General features: G+C 37.0%; 1 protein-coding gene across 1 annotated transcript in view; it reads right to left on the bottom strand.

Annotated features, from left to right (window-relative positions):
• Positions 1-5,649: 5,649 nt before the first annotated feature.
• Positions 5,650-27,220, bottom strand: part of LOC128554174 (low-density lipoprotein receptor-related protein 6-like) — a gene marked incomplete at both ends in the record, with an annotated part of 61,652 nt that continues 40,081 nt past the window's right edge. The window contains 4 exons of the mRNA XM_053535423.1: positions 5,650-5,830; positions 9,614-9,730; positions 10,253-10,422; positions 11,955-12,212. Of these exons, the coding sequence (XP_053391398.1) occupies positions 5,650-5,830; positions 9,614-9,730; positions 10,253-10,422; positions 11,955-12,212 (726 nt within the window). The remainder of the gene's footprint in view (positions 5,831-9,613; positions 9,731-10,252; positions 10,423-11,954; positions 12,213-27,220) is intronic.

The following is a 27,220-nucleotide window of genomic DNA, read 5'->3' as shown; positions in this document are numbered from 1 at the left end:
GATCTTATGAAATATATGGCCTCTAGAGAGGTCACAAGGTTTTTCTATTTTTAGACCTACTGACCTAGTTTTTGACCGCACATGACCCTGTTTCAAACTTGACCTAGATATCATCAGGATGAACATTCAGACCAATTTTCATACAGATCCCATGAAAAATATGGCCTTTAGAGAGGTCACAAGGTTTTTCTATTATTTGACCTACTGACCTAGTTTTTGAGGGCACGTGACCCACTTTCGAACTTGACCTATATATTATCAAGAGGAACATTCAGACTAACTTTCATACAGATCCCATGAAAAATGTGGCCTCTAGAGAGGTCACAAGGTTTTTCTATTATTTGACCTACTGATCTAGTTTTTGATGGCACCTGACCCACTTTCGAACCTGACCTAGATATCATCAAGATGAACATTCTGACCAACTTTCATGAAGACCTCCTGAAATATATGACCTCTACAGAGGTCACAAGGTTTTTCTATTTTTAGACCTACTGACCTAGTTTTTGACCCCACATGACCCAGTTTCGAACCTGACCTAGATATCATCAAGATGAACTTTCAGACCAACTTTCATACAGATCCAATGAAAAATATGGCCTTTAGAGAGGTCACAACGTTTTTCTATTATTTGACCTACTGACCTAGTTTTTGAAGGCACGTGACCCAGTTTCAAACTTGATCTAGACATCATCAAGATGAACGTTCTGACCAATTTTCATGAAGACCTTGTGAAATATATGGCCTCTAGAGAGGTCACGTTTTTTTATTTTTAGACCTACTGACCTAGTTTTTGATGGCACGTGACCCAGTTTTGAACTTGACCTAGATATCATCAAGTTGAACATTCTGACCAATTTTCATGAAGATCTTATGAAATATATGGCCTCTAGAGAGGTCACAAGGTTTTTCTATTTTTAGACTTACTGACCTAGTTTTTGAAGGCACGTGACCCAGTTTTGAACTTGACCTAGATATCATCAAGATGAACATTCTGACCAACTTTCATAAAGATCCCAAGAAAAATGTGACCTCTAGAGTGGTCACAAGCAAAAGTTTACGGACGCACGCACGCACGGACGGACGACGGACACCGCAAGATCACAAAAGCTCACCTTGTCACTTTGTGACAGGTGAGCTAAAAAGTTACAATATAAGTTATTTATAGTAACAACTAAGGGAAGATAATCTTAAAAAAAAAAAAACAAAAAAAAAAAAAAAATCCAAAAAAAAAATTGTAAGTCCACAAAAATCTTTACCAGGTAGAGATTGGTCAAAATACACCTCATAATTGGATGTAGCATGCATGTTGTACTACAGAAAAGTGGTCTCGATTTTTCCCTACGACTAGTAATGAAAAAGTTACAATATAAGCTATTTATAGTAACAACAAAGGGAAGTAATTCTAAAGAAGGGAACTGCGCATGACACTTTGTCTCATGATGGTGTATAATTGTGCCAAGTTACATCAAAATCCCTCCATGCATGAAGAAGAAATGCTTCGGACAAAGTCATTCTTGTATCTGACCTTTGGCCTCTAAGTGTGACCTTGACCTTTGACCTAGGGACCTGGTTCTTGCGTATGACACTCCGCCTCGTAGTGGTGAACATTTGTGCAAAGTTATATCAAAATCCCTCTATGCATGAAGAAGAAATGCTCCGGACAAGGTTTTTATTCTTGTATCCTTTGACCTCTAAGTGTGACCTTGACCTTAGACCAAGGGACCTGGTTCTTGCGCATGACACTCAGCCTCGTGGTGGTGAACATTTGTGCCAATTTATATCAAAATCCCTCCATGCATGAAGAAGATATGCTCCGGACAAAGTTTTCTTTCTTGTATCCTTTGACCTCTAAGTGTGACCTTGACCTTAGACCTAGGGACCTGGTTCTTGCGCAGGACACTCCGCCTCATGATGATGAACAATTGTGCCAACTTTCATCAAAATCCCTCCATGCATGAAGAAGATATGCTCCGGACAAAGTCATTCTTGAATTTGACCTTTGACCTCTAAGTGTGACCTTGACCTTAGACCTAGGGACCTGGTTTTTGCGCACGACACTCCGTCTCATGATGGTGAACAACTGTGCCAAGTTTCATCAAAATCCCTTCATGCACGTAGAAGATATGCTCCGGACAAAGTCTGTGGGCGCCGCCCACCCGCCCACCAGGGGCATTCCCATAATACGTCCCATTCTTCAAACGGGCGTATAATAGGGTTAATTATCTGTAACAAGATTTTTAAGTTTCTGCAATATGAAGAAAAAGTGACCATTCCCTCTGGTGACAGCGGGTCCTTCTTTTTCTTTTTAAAAATCAAAATAATTTTGACAACCTGTTTCAGACAAGAAGATTTTTAAGCTATTTTCTTTGTTTTTGGATTACCATCATTTTCAACAATATTTCATTAATGCAATTGCAGGCAGTTAACCTTGCCTGTGTTTCTGGATTCTGTACCAGTTCTAACCTGTTAACTGCATGTAACTGACAACCTCTCCACGTGAATCAAGAATGGAGAGGCACAATGATTTTTATCAAATCATCACAGGTGACATACATCTTGCCTGAAAATCAAACTCCTGACCCTGTGATCCATAGAACTGCGCTCTCCAGGCAGGTTAAGAAGTTTTTCTTGAATGTTGCCAATGCAACAAAAGTTCTGCATGGAATAGATTTCTTTGAACAGCTTTGAAACCGGTCCAACCAAGGAATATTCCTGCAGATTGTTTGGTTGTGCTGAAGTTGAAATTTGAAGAAAGTGTGGACAGATGATGTATGGCGAATGGTAAGTGGTCACAACAGCTCACATCAAGCATTTTGTGCTCAAATGAACTAAAACCTGACCAATGTGGAAGCCCGACTTTGGTCCAAAAGATCAACCTAAACAATCTAGGTGAGGGATCACTAGCAAACACTTCAAGTAAAATGTTTTACTTCAAAGCCTTGCACTTGTAGAGAATATTTCTTTTAAGTCTTTGTTATAATTCCTGGTAAAATATTGACCACTGTAGCAACCCCAAAGTAATCAAAGTAAAATCATTGAACAAACCTGAGCGAAGCTCACTGAAAGATGCTTTATATAAGTTTAGTAAAGATCCATCAAGTAGTGCATGGTAAGTTGTTTAGAAGTTTTTCTTTCTTGCTTTTGATGCCACTAAATTAAGTCAACCATTTTTACAAAATTACAAGGTATGTGAAAGGATGCTTCTAACCAAGTTTGATAAGTTTTCATCAAGTGAGAAGTTATTTATTATACAACTTACTGTAAATAGTAACAAACTTGCATACAACAAAGTCTTGTTACCCAGAACAATATAGAGAAGCAGGCACAATAGTGGTTATTGGACTGCCACCTGGATTATAAAGTGCCATCATTTTACCATGAGGACACATCACAAAAAAAAATTATTCATTTTAATATTTATACAATTGACAGATTCAAAAAACCAAGCAATTGTTATTGTTTTTAGGGATATACAATAAATTAAATGGCAATGACCTTCTTTATATGGTTTCTAGAACTCTTAATCCTATACTGGCACTTGGGCTGTTCACTTATATAAATATAGCTCTAGTCCTATAAATAACCACTTCAGGCCTGCCACTGCTGTATTGCAAGTGTATAGTCAACTGAATCATTAGTGCATGGATTGGTTCATTCTCACATTGACTTCTGCAACAGTTTATTCATACATGCCATATTTTCCGACGGTCAATAAGGGAGTTTTGCCTCAGCAGGGCTTTTTTTAAGGGAGATTTGGGTAAAAATAAGGGAGACTTTTATTCGCTCACTTTTTACGCGCTAAATACCCATTTTCATGAAAATATCATCAAGTTTTTTTTACATTGAATTGATGAGTAGAGCCAACAGTTGTGTACAAAATGCATGATTATTACTTATAGCACTTAACTTAATCCAAGGAAATTCAGAATTCCATGAAAGATTGAACCAGGAACTTTGTTTTTGCTTTATGTGTTGATGCTTCTGCATCTGGGGAGAGTGATCTTTTTGACATGTTTAGGCATACAATACTCAAAAGATTGCGGAGATATCATGTCAAAACAGTCTTTTAAGGGCAGTCATTTCTTTACATGTATTTAACCTGGAAATTGTTCTCCTGTTAATTATTGCAACATGACAATATCACAATGGAATGGCAGTCAATTATTCGGGCAATATGAATTGCAATTTATTTCATAAAATTCACTTATCCGAATTCATGTTTGTCCGAAATTCTGTGTAGTGTAACATTAACTCGCCAATTTTGTTAAGTTGTTGTCGATTTTTTACATGTTGTGCAAGTATTTAAATTGAGAAACATAAACTCGGTGTTAGCACTAACCTGTCTCATCCTCTGATGGCTCGATAAATACGGGAAAAGAGTGTTTCCCGATAAATATTAGGTCAGCGAAAACGAAAGTACACATTGGCAGGTGGCGGTAAAATGACGTAATATAAAGACTGGTTTACATATTGTTTTGAAAAATTACGGATCAGTGGCTTTGATGTTATTGAATCAGTCTAAAATCTCGCATGTTTACAATTGCCTACGGGTAAGATTAAATGGTTAATTGTTTGCAGATGGTGACAGTAGGTGGTAAGATAATTAATGCCTCAGGCGTGTAAATTATGTTTGAAGTGTATTTCCGGGCTACTCGATATTGAATTTCAAGTATTTTCTAAAGGTCTACATTGGGTCCGAGATACGATTTTTCGACAGAGGACTTTTTTTCTGAATTTATTTTTTTACGGGAGGTTTTCATGTCCCGGCGGGAGACCGGGAGATATACTGAAAATACGGGAGAAAAAGCCTCCCGGCGGGAGATATGGCATGTATGTTTATTTACAGAAATTCCAGCCTACCAAATCAATAAACTACAGCGAGTCCAAAATCATGCCGCTAAAATAGTCAAGAATGTTTCCTATGAAAAACCAAGTACCGAACTTCTGAAAGAATTACACTGGCTTCCAGTTAAGGCTAGAGTCATGTTCAAAGTTTTAGTAATAGTCTTCCGTGTCATCAATGGTACAGCTCCAGTATATCTGAGGGAAATGTTTGTACCTACTCGACAACGATACAGACTTCGCTCACAAAGTGACACTAACTTTAACATCCCTAGACGGCGAACAAAACTAGCAGACAGATCTATGGCAGTCGTTGGTCCCAAATGGTGGAACGATCTGCCTAGCTATCTGAAAAACATTCAGTCTGAAGCCAGCTTTAGATCAAAACTGAAAACACATTTATTTAGGCAGTTTTATGAACAATGAGTGTAGTCTTGTTAAAATACAAAATATTCAGAAGTGGTGTAAAATAGTATTTATATATGTCCAAATCTTTAAATCTAAGTTCTAGAATCCTGTTCATATTTTGTATGTATATATGTTAAATGTGTGTTATGTAATTGTAAAGCGCAATAGAATATTTTATAATTTTTGCCCTATATAAATGCCATGTATTTGTATTTGTATTTGTATAGGAATATACTGACAATGGATGCCATAACATCTACCTTTATACAACATGATGCTTCTGTGATATACAAAAGAATATTTGGTTATATCTGTATTTTATTGATAATAACCAACTTTCCTTACTATTTAGATAAAAATTTCATTTCTTGTGAAGTTTAAACCAAACCTACTCACTGTTTGTGCCTGTGGTAACAGAACACAGTGACAATGACTGCAAGCAGAAGGATGACAACACCAGTCACTGGTAGAACAACCAGCAGTATCGAGTCCTTGGTCTCTGTGGAAACAGGCTTCATCTTCTTTGTGTCCAGTTTATCAATCAGATCAGAATGAGGAGGAAACTTCTTTCCTTTAACTATCAATAACAAATATACAAGTTTTAACACTTACTTGGGCAAGTATCAACTTACTTATGTAGTACTACTTCAGATAATGAAATACTGCTATATATTCTAACTACTACTTTAGCTCAAGATTAAAGTAAGTTTCAGAGACATTCTCTTAACTCCATGTTCTAAGTTCAGGTATAAATCTAAAATGAAACTAATGTTTTCTATGGTCTCAAATCACTGGTGATGTTTAGCACAGATCTTACAATACATAAACAAATATTCCCATATCTTTACTTATGCGGGTCACCTTCTTTTACAATTAAAACTACATATATAGTCCTTTCTAGTGCTCTAGACAAGGTCACATGATTAATTACAATTAAAGGTTATTAGCATTTTACTGAAAAATATGCATTCTAGCCAACAACTCACATTAATCTGTGCAGAAACCCTCAAAAGCAAACATGCAAGTGCAGGATTCAGCAAGTGACATCATAACAACGTGACAGCCTACACAGTTTATGACCATAAAGATATACCAACTTTGCAAATGTTCTTAAAATTTATGCCATGTCAGTTGATAGATGAAATATGAAAAAACTGTGGTCGATACCAAGATCTATCAACCTGGGAAAAAAGATATGAACATCTGGCAACGTCCTCAGTCAACATCATTTTCCAAGCCAGGGTTCATGCATCAAGCTCATTAAAAAGCATTGATTGTACAACAAATTATTCAAATACTTATTCAAGAAATAACTATACTTTATCTAGGGAACAAATGATAGTGAGCATGGCAGTAGTGCCCTCACTTACTGCCACTGTACAGTTACTTGTTATTTTCAGGCCCTATTTTTTCTAAGGGCCATATCTCTGGTCTTACTAGATAAATTCCCAAATAGTCCTATGTGTGCAAATTCACACTATTTAATATTCCTTAAAGTTTTGTGACTCTAGGTCAAAAATATCTTAAGATATGTGCGACACAAACTTTTAGAACTTTTTTGCATCACAGGCTAAAACTTTTATTCTGACCGAGACATAACCCCAAGGTGCACAATTTCACATGCTGAAAACTATTTTGTATATTGCTTCCTGACTCTAGGTCAATACTTTACACAAATGTTTTGGCCCTTCATGTATATTTATGACTAGGTCAAGGGCCTTATGTATGATCTTATGAAGTGAAATCCAAAAGAAAACCCCTGAGAATATCTTCATGCTGAATAATAATACCATAGTCAAATGCAAATATGGACAGATGATCAGACTGATGTACATCCAGACAAAGGCAAATCTAAGTGCACACCCTAACTACAAACAAGAGCTCGTCGAACACGAAATTCCCCTTTGATGCATTCAGTAATTGCACAAGGAACAGAAAAGCTATGCTCACTGTTAACAAAACAAAAATTTTACTGTTCTGGCTCAATGTGACCTTGACCTTTGACCTACTGACTTCAAAATCATCTGCTGGTCATAATCAATATGTCTATTAAGTTTCATGATCATAGGCCCAAGCATTCTCAAGGTATCGTCCGGAAAGGGTTTAACTGTTTCGGGTCAATGTGACCTTGACCTTTGGCCTACTGACCTCAAAACCAATAGGAACTAGAAAATGCTTTTGTAAAAAAGCGCATGTCTCCCCCACTGCAAAGACCTATAGGCAAGAAGTCAATAGGGGTCAGGAGCGAAAGTCAAAGAGACACTGATGGTTGACTGCAATAGGGATCATCTACTTGGCATGTCCAGTCATCCCGTTAAATTTCAACACTCTTGGCCTAGTGGTTCTCAAGTCACTGTTCAGGCTCCTGTGACCTTGACCTTTGATCAAGTGACCTCAAAATAAATAGGGGTCATCTACTCTGCATGTCCAATCATCCTATTAAGTTTCAACATTGTAGGTCAAGTGGTTCTCAAGTTATTTCCAAAAAATGATTTTACATGAACAGGCCACTGTGACCTTGACCTTTAATAGACTGACCCCAAAATCAATAGGGGTCATCTACTCTGCATGTTCAATCATCCTATGAAGTTTCAACATTCTGGGTCAAGTGCTTCTCAAGTTATTGATCGGAACTGGTTATCAATGTTCAGGCCCCTGTGACCTTGACCTTCAACGGAGTGACCCCAAAAACAATAGGGGTCATTTACTCTGCATGAACAATCATCCTATGAAGTTTCAACATTCTGGGTCGAGAGGTTCTCAAGTTATTGATTGGAAATGGTTTTCAATGTTCAGGCCCCTGTGGCCTTGACCTTTAACAGAGTGACCCTAAAATCGTTAGGGGTCATCTACTCTGCATGACCAATCATCCTATGAAGTTTCATCATTCTGGGTCAAGTGGTTCTCAAGTTACTGACCGGAAATGGTTCTCAATGTTCAGGCCCCTGTGACCTTGACCTTTCACAGAGTGACCCCAAAATCGTTAGGGGTCATCTACTCTGCATGACTAATCATCCTATTAAGTTTCAACATTCTGGGTCAAGCGGTTCTCAAGTTACTGACCGGAAATGGTTTTCAATGTTCAGGCCCCTGTGACCTTGACCTTTAATGGGGTGACTCTAAAATCGATAGGGGTCATCTACTTTGCATGTACAATCATCCTATGAAGTTTCAACATTCAGGGTCAAGTGGTTCTCTAGTTATTGATCGGAAATGGTTTTCAATGTTCAGGACCCTGTGACCTTGACCTTTGACGGAGTGACCCCAAAACAATAAGGGTCATCTACTCTTCATGACCAATCATCCTATGAAGTTTGAACATTCTGGGTCAAGTGGTTCTCCAGTTATTGATCGGAAATGGTTTTCAATGTTCAGGCCCCTGTGACCTTGACCTTTGACGGAGTGACCCCAAAATCAATAGGGGTCATCTACTCTGCATGATCAATCATCCTATGAAGTTTGAACATTCTGGGTCAAGTGGTTCTCCAGTTATTGATCGGAAATGGTTTTCAATGTTCAGGCCCCTGTGACCTTGACCTTTGATGGAGTGATCCCAAAATCAATAGGGGTCATCTACTCTTCATGACCAATCATCCTATGAAGTTTCAACATTCTGGGTCAAGTGGTTCTCTAGTTATTGATCGGAAATGGTTTTCAATGTTCAGGACCCTGTGACCTTGACCTTTGACGGAGTGATCCCAAGATCAATAGGGGTCTTCTACTCTTCATGACCAATCATCCTATGAAGTTTCAACATTCTGGGTCAAGTGGTTCTCTAGTTATTGATCGGAAATGGTTTTCAATGTTCAGGCCCCTGTGACCTTGACCTTTGACGGACTGACCCCAAAAACAATACGGGTCGTCTACTCCAGCAGCCCTACAACCCTATGAAGTTTGAAGGTTCTAGGTCAAATGGTTCTCCAGTTATTGCTCGGAAATGAAGTGTGACGTACGGACGGACGGATGGAAGGACGGACGGACGGACAGGGCAAAAACAATATGTCTCCTAGGGGAGACATAATTATCTGCTGGTCATGACCAACCTCCCTATCAAGTTTAATGATCTTAGGCCCAAGCATTCTTCAGTTATTGTCCGGAAACTGTTTGAATGTTCAGGGTCACTGTGACCTTGACCTTTGATATACAGATCTCAAAATCAGTAGGGTCATCTGCTGGTGAAATCCAACCTCCCTATCAACTTTCGTGATCCTAGGCCCAAGCGTTCTTGAGTTATTATCTGGAAACGGATTGGTCTACATATCGACCGACCAACCGACATCTGCAAAACAATAGACACCTTCTTCGAAGGGGGCATAATTATGCTTGTGAGCGTAACAAGGACAGCATATAAAACCTATACCTGTGCAGGATACATTTTCTTCACTGCCTGGACACAGGCATGTGCACTGACCCTCAGGTTTGACAAGACACAAATGTGTACATCCGCCATTTTCTACTGAGCATGCTGTCTGTGAAACTACAAACATAGAGGACTTGTCTAAGCATAAGGTGTCATTTATAACAGATCAATGTTTCCTATTAATTAATATAACCAAGGTGACATCAGGATCTTAGGTTATAGCACAGAGTTTAGAGACCAGCCTCAGTGTTATACACTGTCATTGGTCCATTTAAAATTTTGCTCAGAAAAAAAAGCCAGTAAGGTGTTATGAGTTTTGGGAATTGCATCTAAATAAGTACATCTTTTATCCTTCCCTAAGGTGGTATCTTAATGGAAGAAACTGTTGTAATACTGGTATGGAATACAGGAACACTGGTAGCATTTATTGACCACCTTATGTAACTGAAATATTGGTACAGAATACTTTTTTCATCAAGTTTTGACTTTCGCCCAGCAAAATTTAGTGTCGAACTATAGGTTTCCATAACTTCGTAACTATATATGCTCATTAGAAATTCATGTCAGTTTATCAGAAGCAATGTAAATCTTAGATGTATGATGTAAATTAAACAAACACCTAAAGGAGCATTAACCTACCCTGGAGAGGTTTCTGTATGTGATCCATCCCAAACACACTTCCCATGTCCAAATGTATATCCATCACTGCTGTAACATCAGACTCCTGCATGTAATGTACATACTGAGTGTTCCAGTCCGTAAAATATATAGTACTGTCTGTAACTACCAGGCCAACAGGATGAGTATTCCTGCAAACACATTTATACCATCAGTTTTTTTTCCCATTTATCAATTCACAAAGATGTGTCTTCATGTCTTGTTAAATACGTCAATCACCAAACAAAAGCTCAATCTGAAAAACTTTAGACTCTTAGTAGATGTTCAAAAATGTGATTTTTCTATACTAAGACAGAAATAATTCATAGATTTTGAGGAAATTTGTGGACAATCATTTTATGATTTTCTTTGAACACACTTTTATGAATTATCATCAGAATAAAAGTTTGTTGAGCTTTTTAATAACATTCTTGCATAAAAACTACTTTTTTCACTGGATCCGCCCATGTATAAATGGGAGAATAATCGTGTGCAAACAAGGCAATTCACGTGCTGTTAATACATGATTTTTATTTTTGAAATGCTTTGCCAGGGACATATGTATGTATTTCTGCACAGACTGATATTTGGCATCTGCATCTTGTTTCTTCCATAATAACCTCTTCTTGTAGCATTATAGATACAATGTAATCCATAGTATGTTTAGCTGTATCAGTTTCCAACACCAAACGTTCTGCCCCCATCAATGTATGTACTAGCTTCTCTTAGAGTTTACTCCCTTTACAAAGCATCTGTTCAGTTATTTTAAATAACTGTAAATAAATAAGTATCGTGTGTACCTTGTGCTATTGCCCGTTTTTAGGTATTAATGATTTTTGTTAGTATCAGTCGGTTTATTTTTACCTGATTTTTTGCAGAATTCATATAATAAACCTCAAAAGCTAGTCACTAGCTTCGTACTCATCCGTACTCTGTGTTCGTACTCAAAATAATTCGAATGTAAAGTTGTTATTCTTAAAATTGTGTTCCTGTTAATCAAATTCTTAAGTTATATGCAAAATTATGTGTACTGTAACGTTTGTAATAACTAAAAATAAAAATAAGATGCTCAAAAACCTTCAAATCACGCTTTTAGTAGTGTTGTTGTTATGTGTGCCCCGGTTATGGATATTTAAAACATGTTTACCGTTTCCAAGAACTATCGAATGGTAACTAAAAATGTACCGGAATCGTAAAGTCATCACATATGAAAACAATGCATTTAGTCGTCGTGTAATGTTTTTTTTTATGCAAGAATAGCGACAATACACGTTTGTTTTGTGTATTAACGCATGCAGAAGCCTTTGGGATATGATTGTGACCTCGACCTTCGGTCTCGGTCACAAACAATCCCGTGGGCTTCTGCAGACGTTAATACACAAAAAAACATGTATTATCCCTACAATAACACAATTCAGGTCATCTTGTGATCTTCTACAAGCCAGCTTGAAATATTCTCTCAGAGAATTCTACAACCTGAACAGTATTTTTATTCCACAGTGGCAAGTTGTTCTAAACTAAGACTAACCTTGTGTTTTGTATATGATTACTAAGTAAGGTTAAACATGATTAAATTTTCTGCCAAATACAATATATTTTTGCTTAAAATACTGGTTGTCTCCCTTTGCAGTGATGGGTAAACACCAAATCTGTAATATTAACCAATATCCTTTTCAAAACTTACCGAGAATGATTAAGCTGTATCTTTTCCCAAATGACAGCATCATCCCTCAGGTTTACAAAACTTATCACATCTAGTTTTGAATCCGTCCAATACAAAGTTTTCCTGTTCTCTGACCCTGTTTCCATGGTAAGTGGTGTTGCTATGACAACCATATTTGGATGACCTCCGTGAACATGAATGAATGTATCACAATGGGTACCATCCATATAACAGCGAAGGATCTGCGGCTCATTTCCCCAGTCACAAATATATAGGTACCTACAAATTAAAACTAATGATCGTTAACTTGGAACCAACTTTACCAAAAAGTTGTGTTATTCCAAAAAATAAAAATCCTCTCATGTTTGATGGCCACTTGAAAAACAAAACTTTTATGTCACTATCTGATGCACTTGTCACATTCTCTGCCAGTGTGTAGTGAAAACTAGTCTTAAATAAGTGCAAAAATGTCAAAATCACATTATCTAATTATGATCTGAAGAACACTTAAAATTAATGTCAATTATATGAAACTCATTGCAGTGGCTTATAAGATATGATGCGGACACAAATTTGATCTATTTGATCTTTGACCTCTAAGTGTGACCTTGACCTTAAACCTAGTGACCTGTGTTGTACACTTTCCACATCATCTTGATGAGGTTAACAATTGACTACAAATTCTACAAAAATCCTTTCTGTGGTTAAGAAAGATATGAAGCAGACACAAATAATTGAGCTATTTGATCTTGACCTCCAAGTGTGACATCGGCCTTGAACTTAGTGACATGACTCCAATATAGCCCCCTAGCAAACTAGCAATTTTGCTTTCACTTGCCATGGAAACAAAACAGCTGCAATATTTGATCAGACTGTCGAACTTCGTTAATTCAAACTCCATGGGACCAGCAAAATTCGTTCGAGTAGTCGGTTGTTCGAGCCATCGAACAAAACTCATTATCCCTCTAGAACCCGATGTAGCATATCTACTACATACAATTTTAAATAATGACAATTTGATAAAAAAAAATATACAAATTACAACCCATATTGTGTTTCTTCTAAAGAACTATCCTTTGCAAATATGTTATAACTATCCTTTACACTTAGTAGTGGAATTGCGCGGTTACGTCCCTTTGTTATATATCTGCCATTTGTAGTACTAACAAGAGGGCCATTACAGCCCTATATCGCTCACTGAGTTCAGTTGCTTGCTTGAAAGAATTTTTTGCTAAAGCTTAAAAAACAAAAAAGTAGGTCAGTAGGTCATATTCATGGCCACTGAAAGTCAGTTTTAAGATTGGTGTGCAAAACTGTACATGTCATCCAAATTTCAAGGCTGTATCTTAAAAAGCAAGAAAGTAGGTCAAGGTCACAGTCGGGTGACCCTTATCACTTGGGGTCATCCGGTAAATATAATTAAACAGTCCAGGAAATATGATCTGATAATTTTTGAAGTATTTTTCCTATATTACTCATATATCAAGTGACCTCTGGGGTGGGGCCTCTTTTCACCCCAGGGGCATAATTCGAACAATCTTGTTAGAGAGATCAACTAGGCAATGAAACATACAAAATATCAAAGGCATAGGCCTTGAACTTTCAAACAAGAAGATTTTTAAAGTTTTTCCTATGTAAAACTTGGGACCCCCAGGGCAGGGCCTCTTGCACCCCAGGGGCATAATCTGAACAATTTTGGTAGTAGACCACTAGGCAATGAAACATACCAAATATCACAAGCGTAGGCCTTGCAGTCATAGGCAAGAAGAAGTTTTTCCTATGTAAGTCCATGTAAAACTTGGGACCCCCTGGGTGGGGCCTCTTTTCAACTTGGGGGCATAAATTGAATAATCTTGGTAGAGGACCGCTAGACAATGCAACATACCAAATATCAAATGCCTATGCCTTGCAATTTCAGATAAGAAGATTTTTAAAGTTTTTTTTCCTATATATGTCTATGTAAAACTTGGGACCCCTGTGGCAGGGCCTCTTTTCACCCCAGGGTAATAATTTGAACAGTCTTGGTAGAGAAACACAAGGCAATGCTACATACCAAATATCAAAAGCCAAGGTCTTGTGGTTTCAGACAAGAAGATTTTAAAAGTTTTTCCCTTTACAAGTCTATATAAACCATGTGACCCCCTGGGCGGGGCCATATTTCACCCTAGGGGAATCATTTGAAAAATCTTGGTAGAGGCCCACTATATGATGCTACATACCAAATATCAAAGCCCTAGGCCCTTTTGTTTTTGAAAAGAAGATTTTCAAAATTATTCCCTATATAAGTCTATAGAAAAAATGTGACCCTCAGGGCGGGGCCATATTACATCCTAGGGGGATAATTTGAACAATCTTGGTTGAGGCCCACTAGATGATACTACATATTAAATATCAAAGCCCTAGGTCTTATGGTTTTGGACAGGAAGATTTTTCAAAGTTTTTCCCTACATAAGTACATAATTCTATAAAAAGCATGCGACCCCCGGGGTTGGGCCATATTTGACCCTAGGGGGATAATTTGAACAATCTTCGTAGAGGCCCACTAGATGATGCTACATACCAAATATCAAAGCCCTAGGCCTTGTGGTTTTGGACAAGAAGATGTTTGAAGTTTTTCCTTTCGGTTGCCATGGCAACCACAGTTCTGTTCAATTCTTTGAACAATTTTTAAAGAAGACCACCCAAGGATCATCCCTGTGAAGTTTCAACAAATTTGGCTTGGTGGTTAAGGAGGAGATGTTGTTTAAAGGAAAGTGAGGATGGACGGACGGACGGACAGATGACGGACGGACGCCAGACAGTGAGTGATCACAATAGCTCACCCTGAGCCTTTGCGGGTGAGCTAAAAAAGGTCTAGAAAGGTCAACTGATTTTCAAGTATAAACACAGAGTTTATACAGGTAAATTTTATGTTATTGTCATTTTCGTAAAATTTAAGACTGTATCTGTACATCAGTTAATAATTTTCAATATAGGAATTTACAAGAATGGCAGAAATTGCATCAGAATTCCACTGTAGCAGATCTGCTACACTGGGCTCTAATGTTTGCTGTCATTTTTGTACCCAGATTTTGTTTTCATCGGAAGTTTGAATTATCTGAACACAAATTTTGTTAAACCTTGAAACTTATTCTATGAATTACGCTTTGTCATGTTTAACTCTAATTTTGACTTCTTTGCACTATAGTTTTCTGAATTTATGCATATTTTTAATCTATTTTTTTATACATTTCAGGGATGTCAGATAATGGCTCAAAGGCTGAAAAGAGACAAACAGATCCATGATTTCGCTGAATACTTTGATGGCAATAGCAGTGATATAGAAGATCTATCTGACAGTGATGATGATATGACAAAAGTTCTGAAAAATGTAACTAGTGTCAATAGTGATACTGATAGTGACGATGAACCATTAGTAAACTTGAAACGTAAACGACCAAGCGGCAGTCAGACAGCTAATTCTGGTGATGATAAAGCTAGTTCAGATGAAGGTGATGATATTCCTTTGGCCCAGTTAGTCAGTAACATCACTGACACACCTGTTCATTGTTCTGTGTGGACATCATGCGAATATCGGGTTCTAATAGTTCTTTTACCGGTGATACAGAGGCCATCCCAGAAAACTTACACATGCCTTATGCCTATCTAAAAAATTTCATAACTGATGAAATGTTTGATGTTGTTTCTACTGAAACAAGTATGTACAGCATGCAGAAAGATGGAATAAGTTTAAATTCCACCGCAAAAGAGATCCAGATTTTAATTGGCATTTACCTTCGAATGGGAATTACCAAGGTACACAAGCTGCGAGCTTATTGGGAAAGTTCAATTCGTTACGGCCCTGTTGCCGACATCATGTCTCGAAACAGATTCTTGAACCTTATTCGGTTGTTGTATTTCTCAAACAATCTTGATCATGTTGACACTGGCACTCCAGAAAAAATATGGAAATTGCAACCATGGCTTAATTCACTGAGAGAAAGATTCCTAAGCATGACTCCTGAGGAATCTAATTCAATAGATGAAATTATGGTGCCATTTAAAGGAAAGTCATCCATTAAACAATACATCAGAGGAAAACCAAACACTTGGGGCTTTAAAGTGTGAGGTAGAGCTGGAACATCTGGAGAACTTATTGATTTCGATGTATACCAAGAGAAAACTGAAGCTTATGAAAATGAAAAATCACCCAGGGTTGGTGGAGATGTTGTGATGAAGCTTGTTTCAACTCTGCCAGAAAAGAAAAATTACAAAATATTTACTGATAATTACTTTACATCAGTATCCCTTGTAAAAGCACTGAAAGAAAAACAGATTCTGTTTGTAGGAACGATAAGGCAAAATAGACTTGTGATCTTAAATCAGAGAAAGAATTGAAGCAAAATGGTAGAGGTTAAGTAGACAGCAAAGTTGAAACAAGCAGTAATATTACTGCTGTTAGGTGGTATGACAATAAATCGGTCAATCTGGTGTCTTCGTACGTGGGTGTTGAACCGGTTGAAGAAGTGCGTAGGTGGGATAAAAAACAGAAAATGTATGTTCAAGTCTATCGGCCTTCTATTGTTGGTGTGTACAACAGAAATATGGGTGGTGTAGACTTGTTAGACTCTCTCTGTTCACTGTATAAACCGCGTGTCAAATCAAGAAGATGGTACATGTACATTTTCTGGCACACAATAATGATGGCTGTAGTGAATGCATGGCTTTGCCATAAGAAACATGCAACTTTGCTGGGAACCAACTCTATGAAACTTTCTGACTTTATCAATCATGTGGCACCCGCCCGCTTAGCTCAGTAGGTAAAGTGTTGGTCTACGGATCGCGGGGTCGCGAGTTCGATCCTTGGGCGGGGCGTAGGTTCTCTGTGACTACCGTATCTTGGTGCGTATAGGTCTCGGTAATGTATAGTCCGCCTCTAATTTTTGCTCTGGAAATTGTCGGAAAATTTAAGTTCTAGCGTATTAGTCGCAGTTAAATTTCGGATTTTTTCCCCAGCAATATTTACCGGCAAAAAAAGTTAGAGTGGCAGCGGCCATATTGATGCCACAGACTGAATAATTATCAGAACCTGATTGGTGGAAATCACACAGTGTTATTTTCGATCACTACCATTTCGTACCAACAGTAGTATCGGTAACAGACTACATCTCAAATCAAAGAAAAGCGGCTTTTTGACACTAATTGGCAGCAGTCGGTTTGTGTTTACACTCTGTTATTATGCAAGTTAGTGTGAATTGTTTGCACAGCAATTATAACACCTCTCCGCGTCATGTAATTAACCACATTCTTTTGATTCCGAGTAAAAAGATTAACAAAATATCTCTTTTTGGATTCTTTTATTTAAAAATCAAAAGTAAAAAATTTATCATTCAAGTTTTTAATACGCTAAGAATTAGTATAAACAATGTTTGGAATTGAGGACGGATCTGTCCGGATTTTATCCAACCCATAGTACATGTACCTGTCAATGGCGTCCAGTAAAACGAAAGTAGAAACAAACGTAATTCAAACTGCAAAAACATCTTTGAATTAAAGTCATCCGTAATTTTAATAGTCTGTACGAGTTATTTGCGATATATTTTATTGAAAGTAACCGCTATTGGTTGAAAAGCCGCCGATATTGATACTTTTTTATCCATTTTGTTTGTTCGTAACAGATGCACGTAATTTTGAGAGAGCTACGGTCAGAAAATTGGCCCGAAAAAAATTCTGCTGGCAATGTTCTGTCGTATAGGTCGCAGGAACTTTTTCAGGCAGCAAAATGGGTAGAAAAAGTGCAACCTATATGCACCAAAATACGGTATTTGATAAACGACATTGTGTCTGAAATCATTAGTCTTCCACCACTGATTCATGTGGGGAAGTTGGCAGTTACTTGCGGAGAACAGGTTTGTACTGGTACAGAATCCAGGAACACTGGTTAGGTTAACTGCCCGCCATTATATGACTGAAATACTGTTGAAAAACGGCGTTAAACCCAAATCAAACAAACAAACAAACAATCATGTGGCTGACTCACTTATCGAGACTACGGTAAGAGTAGGCAGACCTCCCCTTACAGCCGTTCTGAATTTTTCTCCACTGCAAAAGCTAAAAAGTTCAAGTAGCAAACTTCCATCGTCTGCTAAACGTCTGGATGGAACAGGTCACTTACCACTCTATGAAGATAAGAGGCAAAGATGTAAACATTCAGGGTGTGATGGGTTTTCGTTTGTTAAATATGTGAAGTGTGGAGTGCACTTGTGTTTCAACAGAAACAAGAATTGCTACATGCTGTATCATGTAAAAGTCATTCACAGTAGGGCATGAAACTTGCAAACTTGTGCTTTAGCTTTAATATGTTGTTTGTGGTCTTGTGAAGCATAAATAGAATGAACTGTTATTTAAGCACAGATTATAGCAAATGATCTCATCTCTAGTCGCATGAATAGAATGAACTGTTATATAAGTATGGATTTTAGAAACTGATCTCATCTCTAGTCATAGTTCACTTTAGTTTATTGTTACACAGTTTTATTGTTGATTTACAAAGTCAATATTTAAGTTTTGTTCATCAATAATGAAGTTTGATTGAGTTTCATCAGGGATTTTTCTTTCTGATTTGGGAACGTAGCCTATACCCCCTATATTGGGAATTTTGATGCGTAAATGTTCCAAATTGGGAAATTTAGTCCCATAGGATATAGTAAGGATGTATTTAAGTACTTTCTCATATACTTATTTCACATTGTACAACCTCTTTAACATACTGCCATTACAATATTGTCCATAACTTGGTCAATGTTTGTGCAATTTTGATGAAATTTTTCTTCAGAATGTTGATTGGGAATTTTTGCACTAATTTTGGGAAAAATACATACTTTTTGGCATTGGGAATATAGCCCAATAACGGCTATAAAAACGGCCGAAAAAAAACCCTGTTCATACACCTACTTTGTTAACAAGAGGGCCATGATGGCCCTATATCGCTCACCTGTTATCATTGCACTTGAGGACAAGAAGGTCCTCAGAAAAAATATCTAAGTCCAAAGGACAGGAACAACAAAGGAAAGAAATTTAACCAAAAAGAAAAACAAAATTCTTACAAGGTACAGATATGTCAAAATACACCTAAAAATTGGAGGTACCATCCATGTTGTACCACAGAAAAGTGGTCTCAGTTTTTCCCTACAGCCAATAATAAAAAAGTTACTAAAAATAGGCTATTTATAGTAACGTAAGAGGGAAGTAATTCAAAAGAAGATTATTGTAAGATAACAAAAGAAGGATCTGCCAAATAAATCTGTTAACATAAATGAAATTTCAGATCAGTATCTTCATTAGTTACGGAGATATACCCATTTTAATTTCAAAAATAAAGGGAGGTAATCTGACATAAAATCAGTCCACAGTTATATACCCTGATTGCCTCGGTCCAACTAATGACAATAATGAAATTTCAAATAAGTCCTGTAAGTACTTACTGATATAAATCCATTTTGACTACAATCAGGGGAGATAATCAGATATAAAATAACTCTGGAAACTACGAATGGATCTGATTTGTCATGGAATCCAAGATTTATTGTTGCTGAAGATATTTTGGAAGTTTGTATCAAATAAAACCATAAATGAAGTCTCTTTATGGCTGCAAAAGCCAAAATAGCCAATTTTGGACATTTAAGGGGCCATAACTCTGGAACCCATGAAGGAATCTGTCCAGTTTAAGAAAGGAACCAAGATCTTGTGGTGATACAAGTTGTGTGCAAGTTTGGTTAAAATCAAATCATAAATGAAGTTGCTATTGTGCAGACAAGGTCAAAATAGCTAATTTTGGCCCTTTCAGGGCATATAACTCTGGAACCCATTAGGGGATCTGGCCGGTCAAAAAAGGAACTGTGATTTTAGGCAACACAGTTTGTGCAAAGTTTGGGTAAAATCAACTCATAAATGAAGTGCTATTGTGCCGACAAGGGCCAAATTAGCTTTTTCTGGTCCTATCAGGGGCATAAACTCTGGAAACCCATTAATGGAATCTGGCCAATTCAAGAAATTGGAACAAGATCGTATGGTGATACGAGGTTGTGTGCATGTTTGTAAAATCAAATCATAAATAAAGCTGCTATTGTTAGGCAGACAAGGTCTAAATAGCTGATTTTGGGCCCTTTCAGGGGCATAAACTTGGAAACAATTAATGGGATCTGGCCAGTTCAAGAATGGAACCGAGATCTTTTGGGTGATACAAGTTGTGGGTATGTTTGGTTAAAATTAAAATTCATAATGAAACCACTTTCGTGCAGACAAGAATATTGTTGACGCACGGACGCACACACGACGGACGACGGACGAAAAGGGTGATCAAAAAGCTCACTTGTCACTATGTGAAGTTGAATGCTAAAAAACCTGCCAAACCTAGTTTCTATTTATTGTAGCAGAATCTGCTACTATTCCGTAATAAAAAGCCCGGCGTATCAGATCTGTACAAAAAAATTTTTGTTACCATAGTAAACAAGATAAAAAATAAACATTGGTTTTAGTTTACAAAGGTCAAGTACTTAAGGAGTCATTCTATCGGAAATTATATTGGGTCTTAAATAATTAGACTTGCGGTTTGTTTACTGGAAAAAGTCATAAAAAAGTATACACCAATAGATTCGTCATGCTTCTTGGAACGAAGTATTTTTGTTTTTTACGACTAGATAATCAAACTACGACTACGACTCTGTCATACGTCGTACGACGGCGATTTGATAACTAAATTGGTCATGTTTTTTTCAAAATCAAGGGGTGCTTCAAAATACAAGCGGAGAAGCTCCATTAAAACTGTATTAATAGACTGACATGACATGTATCTAGTTCCTGCCACTTTAAAATTACCCAAACCTTTTTGTAAAGGCTGACAATTTACGATTGAAAATATACTTTAAAATGCTTCAGACGATTGTTTCATCGTGTTTTTGTTGATATGACGGACTACTTTTTTGTTACTATAAATACTTAATATTGCACGGTGAAACGTGCTCGATTCCCGCCAATATAATAAAGGATTGTTCTTCACGACGGTTTACCTGAAGGGAGAGTTCGTGTATTCCCGATTATTCATTCTCAGGGATTTTATAGTCCAATAACACTATTCTATAGTACAGTCAAAAAAGTATTCGAAGAATAATCAATATTTTTTTTTTCCAAAATATTTCTACAACCTAAAATGATATCTAGGAATATTGATTAGTTGAACTATCCAACATTTTTTTAAAAATGGTCTACTTAAATATGATAAAAGCGTTATCCGTTCAACTTTGTAAAAAAGGATTCTTACATCCATAAAGTTTTTTAAAATAAAATTGACTACCTCAGGGGCGGGTTACAGTATTTGGTGTAAGATGTGGGCCGGTAAAATATTGATGCTAGAGCAAATTAGTGGGGTCGGGGACATGTATTCCCCGGAATACTACGAAAATAATGGATCCATTTGGTGCATTCTGGGCGTTCTGGGGTACTTTATTTGTTATGAACAAAGGACTGGGTTTTTGTGGACTCAATCAAACCACAAAGAACATGCTAATTTTAGTCACGTCTTAGGAATTTGTCAGACTTATTCTTGCGCGAGTTATCTCGGAATTTCTTTGCCGGTGTTTTTTGAGGATTTTCCTGGATGAGGTTTATCTTGGACCCTAACATAAAAAAAGGTTTTTTTGGAGATCATGCAAACTGTTCAGATTTTAAATGTTGCGCATAGCAATGCGAGAAAAAAAAATGATTTTTTCCATCAATAAAAAAATCATGTAAGACAAAATTACCTTGTGAGATAGAGATAAAAATGCATTTTTTATGTTTAACCCAGAACAGAAACAAATTAAGTTTTCGAGCGTAGCAAGCGATGAAAAAAATATGCTATTTTTCAAGCCGGAACAAAGATTAATCAATATGTGCGAGCGTTATATACGCGAGCGAGGAAAAAAATGCATATTGCATATTCTTCAGTCAGAATAAAACACAAATTATGTATCAAAGGTAGCGCGGCGAGGAAAAAATGTATTTTTGCAATTATTTTACCCGAAACATAAGACATATTACCTATGCTCCGCGTTTTTAGGGGCAGGGAGCACCCCGGGTGAACCCCCCCCCCCCCCCCCCCCCCCCCCCCCCCCCCCCCCACCACGACCTCCGCTATGAATCACTAATGGTAATACTTCGTCTGTACTGCAGAAATGATTACTGTACAAAATTCATAACGATTTGAACTTTTTATTCAAACTTGATGGAGTTTTATTGTACAAAACGGCTTTCGTTTTGGAGTTTAAGTTGCCTGCATCTAAGCCTGACAAAGAACAAACTTCATATTCTCTGCGACGTTCGTTGATAAGCTTAATGTTGTTAAAAACTATGCTAGATCCCTCTTCCGACATGACCTTAAAGGCATTTATATACTTAAGGGCAGGTCCGGATCTAGCCAGGGAATCCAGTTGACAATTTCTAACTATTTTTCTACTGCAAATTGACAATGATCAGAAACCTCGATTTGAACGCCAATTAACATTAATTGGCACAATTTAAGTTGGATCTTTAATGTAGGTAGTATTTCTTTCGACAATTATTGTCACGGCTTCCAGGCTAGTCCGGAGCCGAAATGCCTTTTATTTGATGCAGCGGAGGCAACAGTTTAGAAAGAAAATGTGTCACCAGCGAGAACATAGCTCCCAGCGTGAGTTGGTGACAGGGTGTTTCCCCCTGCAAAAATTTGAAATTATAGTTATGTAATGGTGGCTTTGATAGAATATTTGGCTAATTTTTGCGAATTATGTTAGTATACTGCATCTTCTGTGTATGACTGTTGCTATTTACGACAATTAGGATGAATGTGACGACAAGTAAAGTAATCAATGATGACTGTTTTATTTTGCAGTTTAACCAATTCATGCATGTTCACACAAATAAAGTGTTATGTATATGGAGCAAGGCACAATAATGCATAGACAGTTTGTTGTGCTACAAAAGGAAGCAACTCTTCCTCTTTTAGGTATGTATAGTTGACAATATTCCTTCAACGAAGGTTGCAAAGCGAACTAGGAATGATGTCGAAAAAAATGTTTCATTCAATAACTTATAATACGACGGGTCACTAATGTTTTAAAGAAAAATATATAGAAGTTAAACAACGGAACAAAGAAACAAATGCGCATGTTCTACTTAATGTTTTTGATGTTAACAAGTTTTATTTGAAATGAAGAGAAGGAAACTCAATGTAGTTGTATCCGTCCGTTAAAGAAGGGCCACAACTCCAGACAAAAATAATCGATCCTAAAAGTCAGGGCAGCATGTACATATTCATTTCATGCTTTGATGTATACCTAGTTTCAATTCAGTTGGATGGATTTGATCGACTTATGTTCACGAGTTCACGATGTGATGAATTAGTTCAAAGATCAAATAAGGCAACAACTCCAGATAAAACCAACAGCAGGAATTTGTAAACAGAGTTAGCAACGCCCTGCTAAGGACATTTCATCATAATACGTATGCCAATACAGCATCTTGGCCATGAACAAAATAAAACAAGAGTGCCGGATGTTTAAATATTGCTCGTCAGAAAGATGATATAATACAAACTTTTCTGTACAAAACTATAAGTTTTGGTAGACCACGGAAAGCCCCACACCAGTGGCATATCCCCAATTCTAACAACCAGCGTAAAAAGTTTCAGAATAATCGTTTGATATTATAGCAACAAATGGAAGTAAGTTTTTATTTTTTAAGTTACAAAAAAACTCCTTACCAGAAGAGGTACCTTAAAATACACCTAAAATTTGAAAGTAACACAGACAAGAGCCGGTCCGTCTGTTGCACAGCGCGCTCCACTATTCGGGGATATGACAGTAAAGTGTATATATGTCCTGAATAAGAGACCTCTACTTTAAAAGGAAGATACACCAAGGGGCATTAATTCCTCAATACCACAAATCTGAGTGTATTAGGATTGGTTACAAACACATGCAGATGATGATGATAAAGATATATTTTGAGTTCAAGTCATTATCTTTATAGCACCAAATTTATGTTCCAGAAAACAAAGTTGTAAACATTTAGGTATGAAAGGTGCAAAAATTGGTCAAAAAGGCAATCAGAGTTATGGGGATTGTTACCACCACATGAGATGGTGATGATAAGAAAACATTTAAAGTTTCAGTCTTTTTCTTATATTGCATTTAAAGTTTTTCAGAGAACGGAATATTGCAAAAAGTTTAAGTACAAAAGGGCATTATTTATCAAAACACAATTAGAGTTGTGGGGTATGTAGCCGCACATGCCAGATGATTCTAAACAATATACTTTTGATTTCAAGTCATTATCTTTTAAAATACCAATGATATGCTATAAACAAAACTTTCGCGAAGAAAAAAAAAAAATAACATGAAAATTAATTCTATGTATAACTCCTTGGTGACCTTGACCTTGGGTATAATAGGCCCAGCCTTACAATAATTTGTTTGTATGTGGGACTAAGTTGAACTTACCGTATGATATAAGCAAAGTAACAAAGATATGATAGAAAAACAAAGGTTGTTAAAAATAACTAAGTTGTAAAGGACCTTGGTGACTTGACCTTTGGTTAATGGGCCAGCCCTGCACATACCTGTTGTTTGTATACTGGACAATGATTTATGTACAATTTTACAGTAAGATATAAGGCAACAGTACAAAGATATGACAGAAAAAAAAAGGTTGCGAAAAACTTTAACCTTAAAAAATAACCTAAGTATAACACCTTGGTGACTTGACCTTGGGTATAATAGGCTCAGCCCCTATACAAACTTTGTTTGTATACTGGGACAATGTTTATGTGAAGTTACAGTAAGAAATAAGCAATATTACCAAAGATATGACAGAAAAACAAAGGTTGCGAAAGACCTTTAACCGTAAAAATAACCTAAGTATAAACACCTTGGTGACCTTGACCTGGGTATAATGGGCTCAAGCCCCTACACATATTTTTTGTATACTGGACAATGTTTATTTGAAGTTTACAGTAAGCCTATAGCGATAGTAACAAAAGATATGACAGAAAAACAAAGGTTGGCTGAAAAAACTTAACTTAAAAATAATCTAAGTATTAATACCTTGGTGTCCATTGATTGGGTAATAATGGGCTCAGCCTACACATATATTGTTTGTATACTGGACAATGATTTATATGAAGTTACAGTAAGTTACAAGCAATAGTAAACAAAGACATGACAGAAAAACAAAGGTTTTCAGAAAAACTTTAACCAAGAAGGGTAAACGGCCGACCCGGGGCTGAGTGATATGTACCCCCTATTCTTCCCCCCCATTAGTGGAGCTAAAATAATGGGTCTTTGAAGTTCTCCTATGGCTCATATTTAAAAAATTTTTTCTATATACTGTTTTATAGTGATAACAAAGAGAAGTTAATCTGAAAAAAATCTTAAGTCCACAAAAGTATTATCAGGCAGCTTACCTCATATACATCAAAAATTGGATGTAACATGCGTGTTGTACTACAGAAAAGTAGTCCCAATTTTCTCCTAGGGCTAAAATTTACCTTACCCTGCTGAAATTTCTATAATGAACTTGTCCATTTTTCAATTTGGGACAGTACATTAACTGTTAAACGGGCATGCTTACCAAAAAATTTACTGACTGAATGGCGAAACCAGTGACTGATCTCATCATACTGCAGGATGTGCAGGCTGATCATGATCTTACACTGGGGCCCCCCCCCCCCAATAGGGCTCGCAAAGACAGAATAAATCATGTTCAGCATGATTAAGGGTTAATAGAATAGAAGTTTACATGTAATAGCTTTTTATAGTAACAGCAAGGATTAGGGGCCTGGTTTTACTCATCACACATCATCTCAATGATGATGAACATTTTTGCCATTGTACATCAAAATCCCTCCTATGCATGAACAAAGAAATGCTCGGGACAAAGTCATTTTTGTATTGCCTTTGGCCTCCAAGTGTGGACCTTCGAGTAGGGTCTTGGGTCTTGAGCATGACTCTGGTTTCATTATGCTGAACATTTGTGCCAAGTTATCTAAAAGTCCTTCATGGATCGCAGCCAGAGTAATTGACAGACACAAAACAAGAGCTGTCTGATGACAGCCGGCGCTCGACTAATTCAAAGAATGATTGAAGAATGGGGTCAAAATATTTCCACGGTTATTCCAGACACAAGAAATAATTGATTAGGGTCAACATGTTCCTGTATTACTTGTTGCGATAAAGTCTTGCACTAAAATGGCAATAGATGAGCCAATTTTCAAAGTCCAAAAGGGCCATAATTTCAGGTCAAAATAGTTATGTACTCTTGCCTACAGATGGTAAATCATACATGGATACCAAACCAAGTGTTCAAAGTTTAAAAGCCAATGTTCAAATAGTGTTGACAAAACATCGGACTTGTATGAAAACAGATACCAATTTCAAAATCCAAAAAGGACCATAATTTCAGCCAAAATAGATGACAGAGTTATGTTCTCTTTCTACAGATAGAGACTATTATACGAAACAAGGATAAAAGTTTCAAAGCCATATGTCAAACACTTACAAAAAAAATAAGAACTAGTACGAAAATCTGAACCAGAGTACTTAAGTCATAAGGGGCCATAATTCCAGCAAAAATCCTTGATGGATTTATGTACTCTTGCCTATACTGGAACTGGTGATGGTAAACATGTGTTGGAAGGTCAAAGCTTTGATCTCAAAGAATTGTCAAAATTTGAACTGGTACGAAATATAAACTCTGCTTTCTAAGTCAAAATGGGCCTAAGTCAGCCAAAAGCCTTGGATTGGAGTTATGTGCTCTTGCCTATTAAAACTGTGACATGGTGATGGTTAAACAAGTATTGGAAAGTTCAAAGCTTTATCTCAAAAGACTGTGTCAAAAATATGAACTAGTACGAAAAACTTAACCATGAATTCTAAGTCAAAAGGGGCCTTAATTTCATCCAAAATCCTTGATGGGTTATGTATCTTGCCTATAAACTGAACATGGTGATGGTAACAGGTATTGAAAAGTTTCAAAAGCTTTATCTCAAAAGACTGTCAAAATATGATACCAGTATTGAATATTTACTCCATGATTTTCTAAGTCAAAAAGGGCCATAATTCAGCCAAAATCCTTGATGGAGATATGTGCTCTTTGCCCTATAACTGGACTGGTGATGGTAAAAACAAATATTGTAAGTTTCAAAGCTTTATCTCAAAAGACACTGGTCCAACAAAATATGTATGGTAACGGAAAAACTTAACCATGTTGTCTATAGGTCAAAAGGGGCATAATTC

Source organism: Mercenaria mercenaria, unplaced genomic scaffold, assembly GCF_021730395.1.
Source record: "Mercenaria mercenaria strain notata unplaced genomic scaffold, MADL_Memer_1 contig_4796, whole genome shotgun sequence".
NCBI classification, from domain to species: Eukaryota; Metazoa; Mollusca; class Bivalvia; order Venerida; family Veneridae; genus Mercenaria; species Mercenaria mercenaria.
Note: the sequence above shows the minus strand (reverse complement) of the source record. Positions and strands in the feature narration are given on the sequence as shown.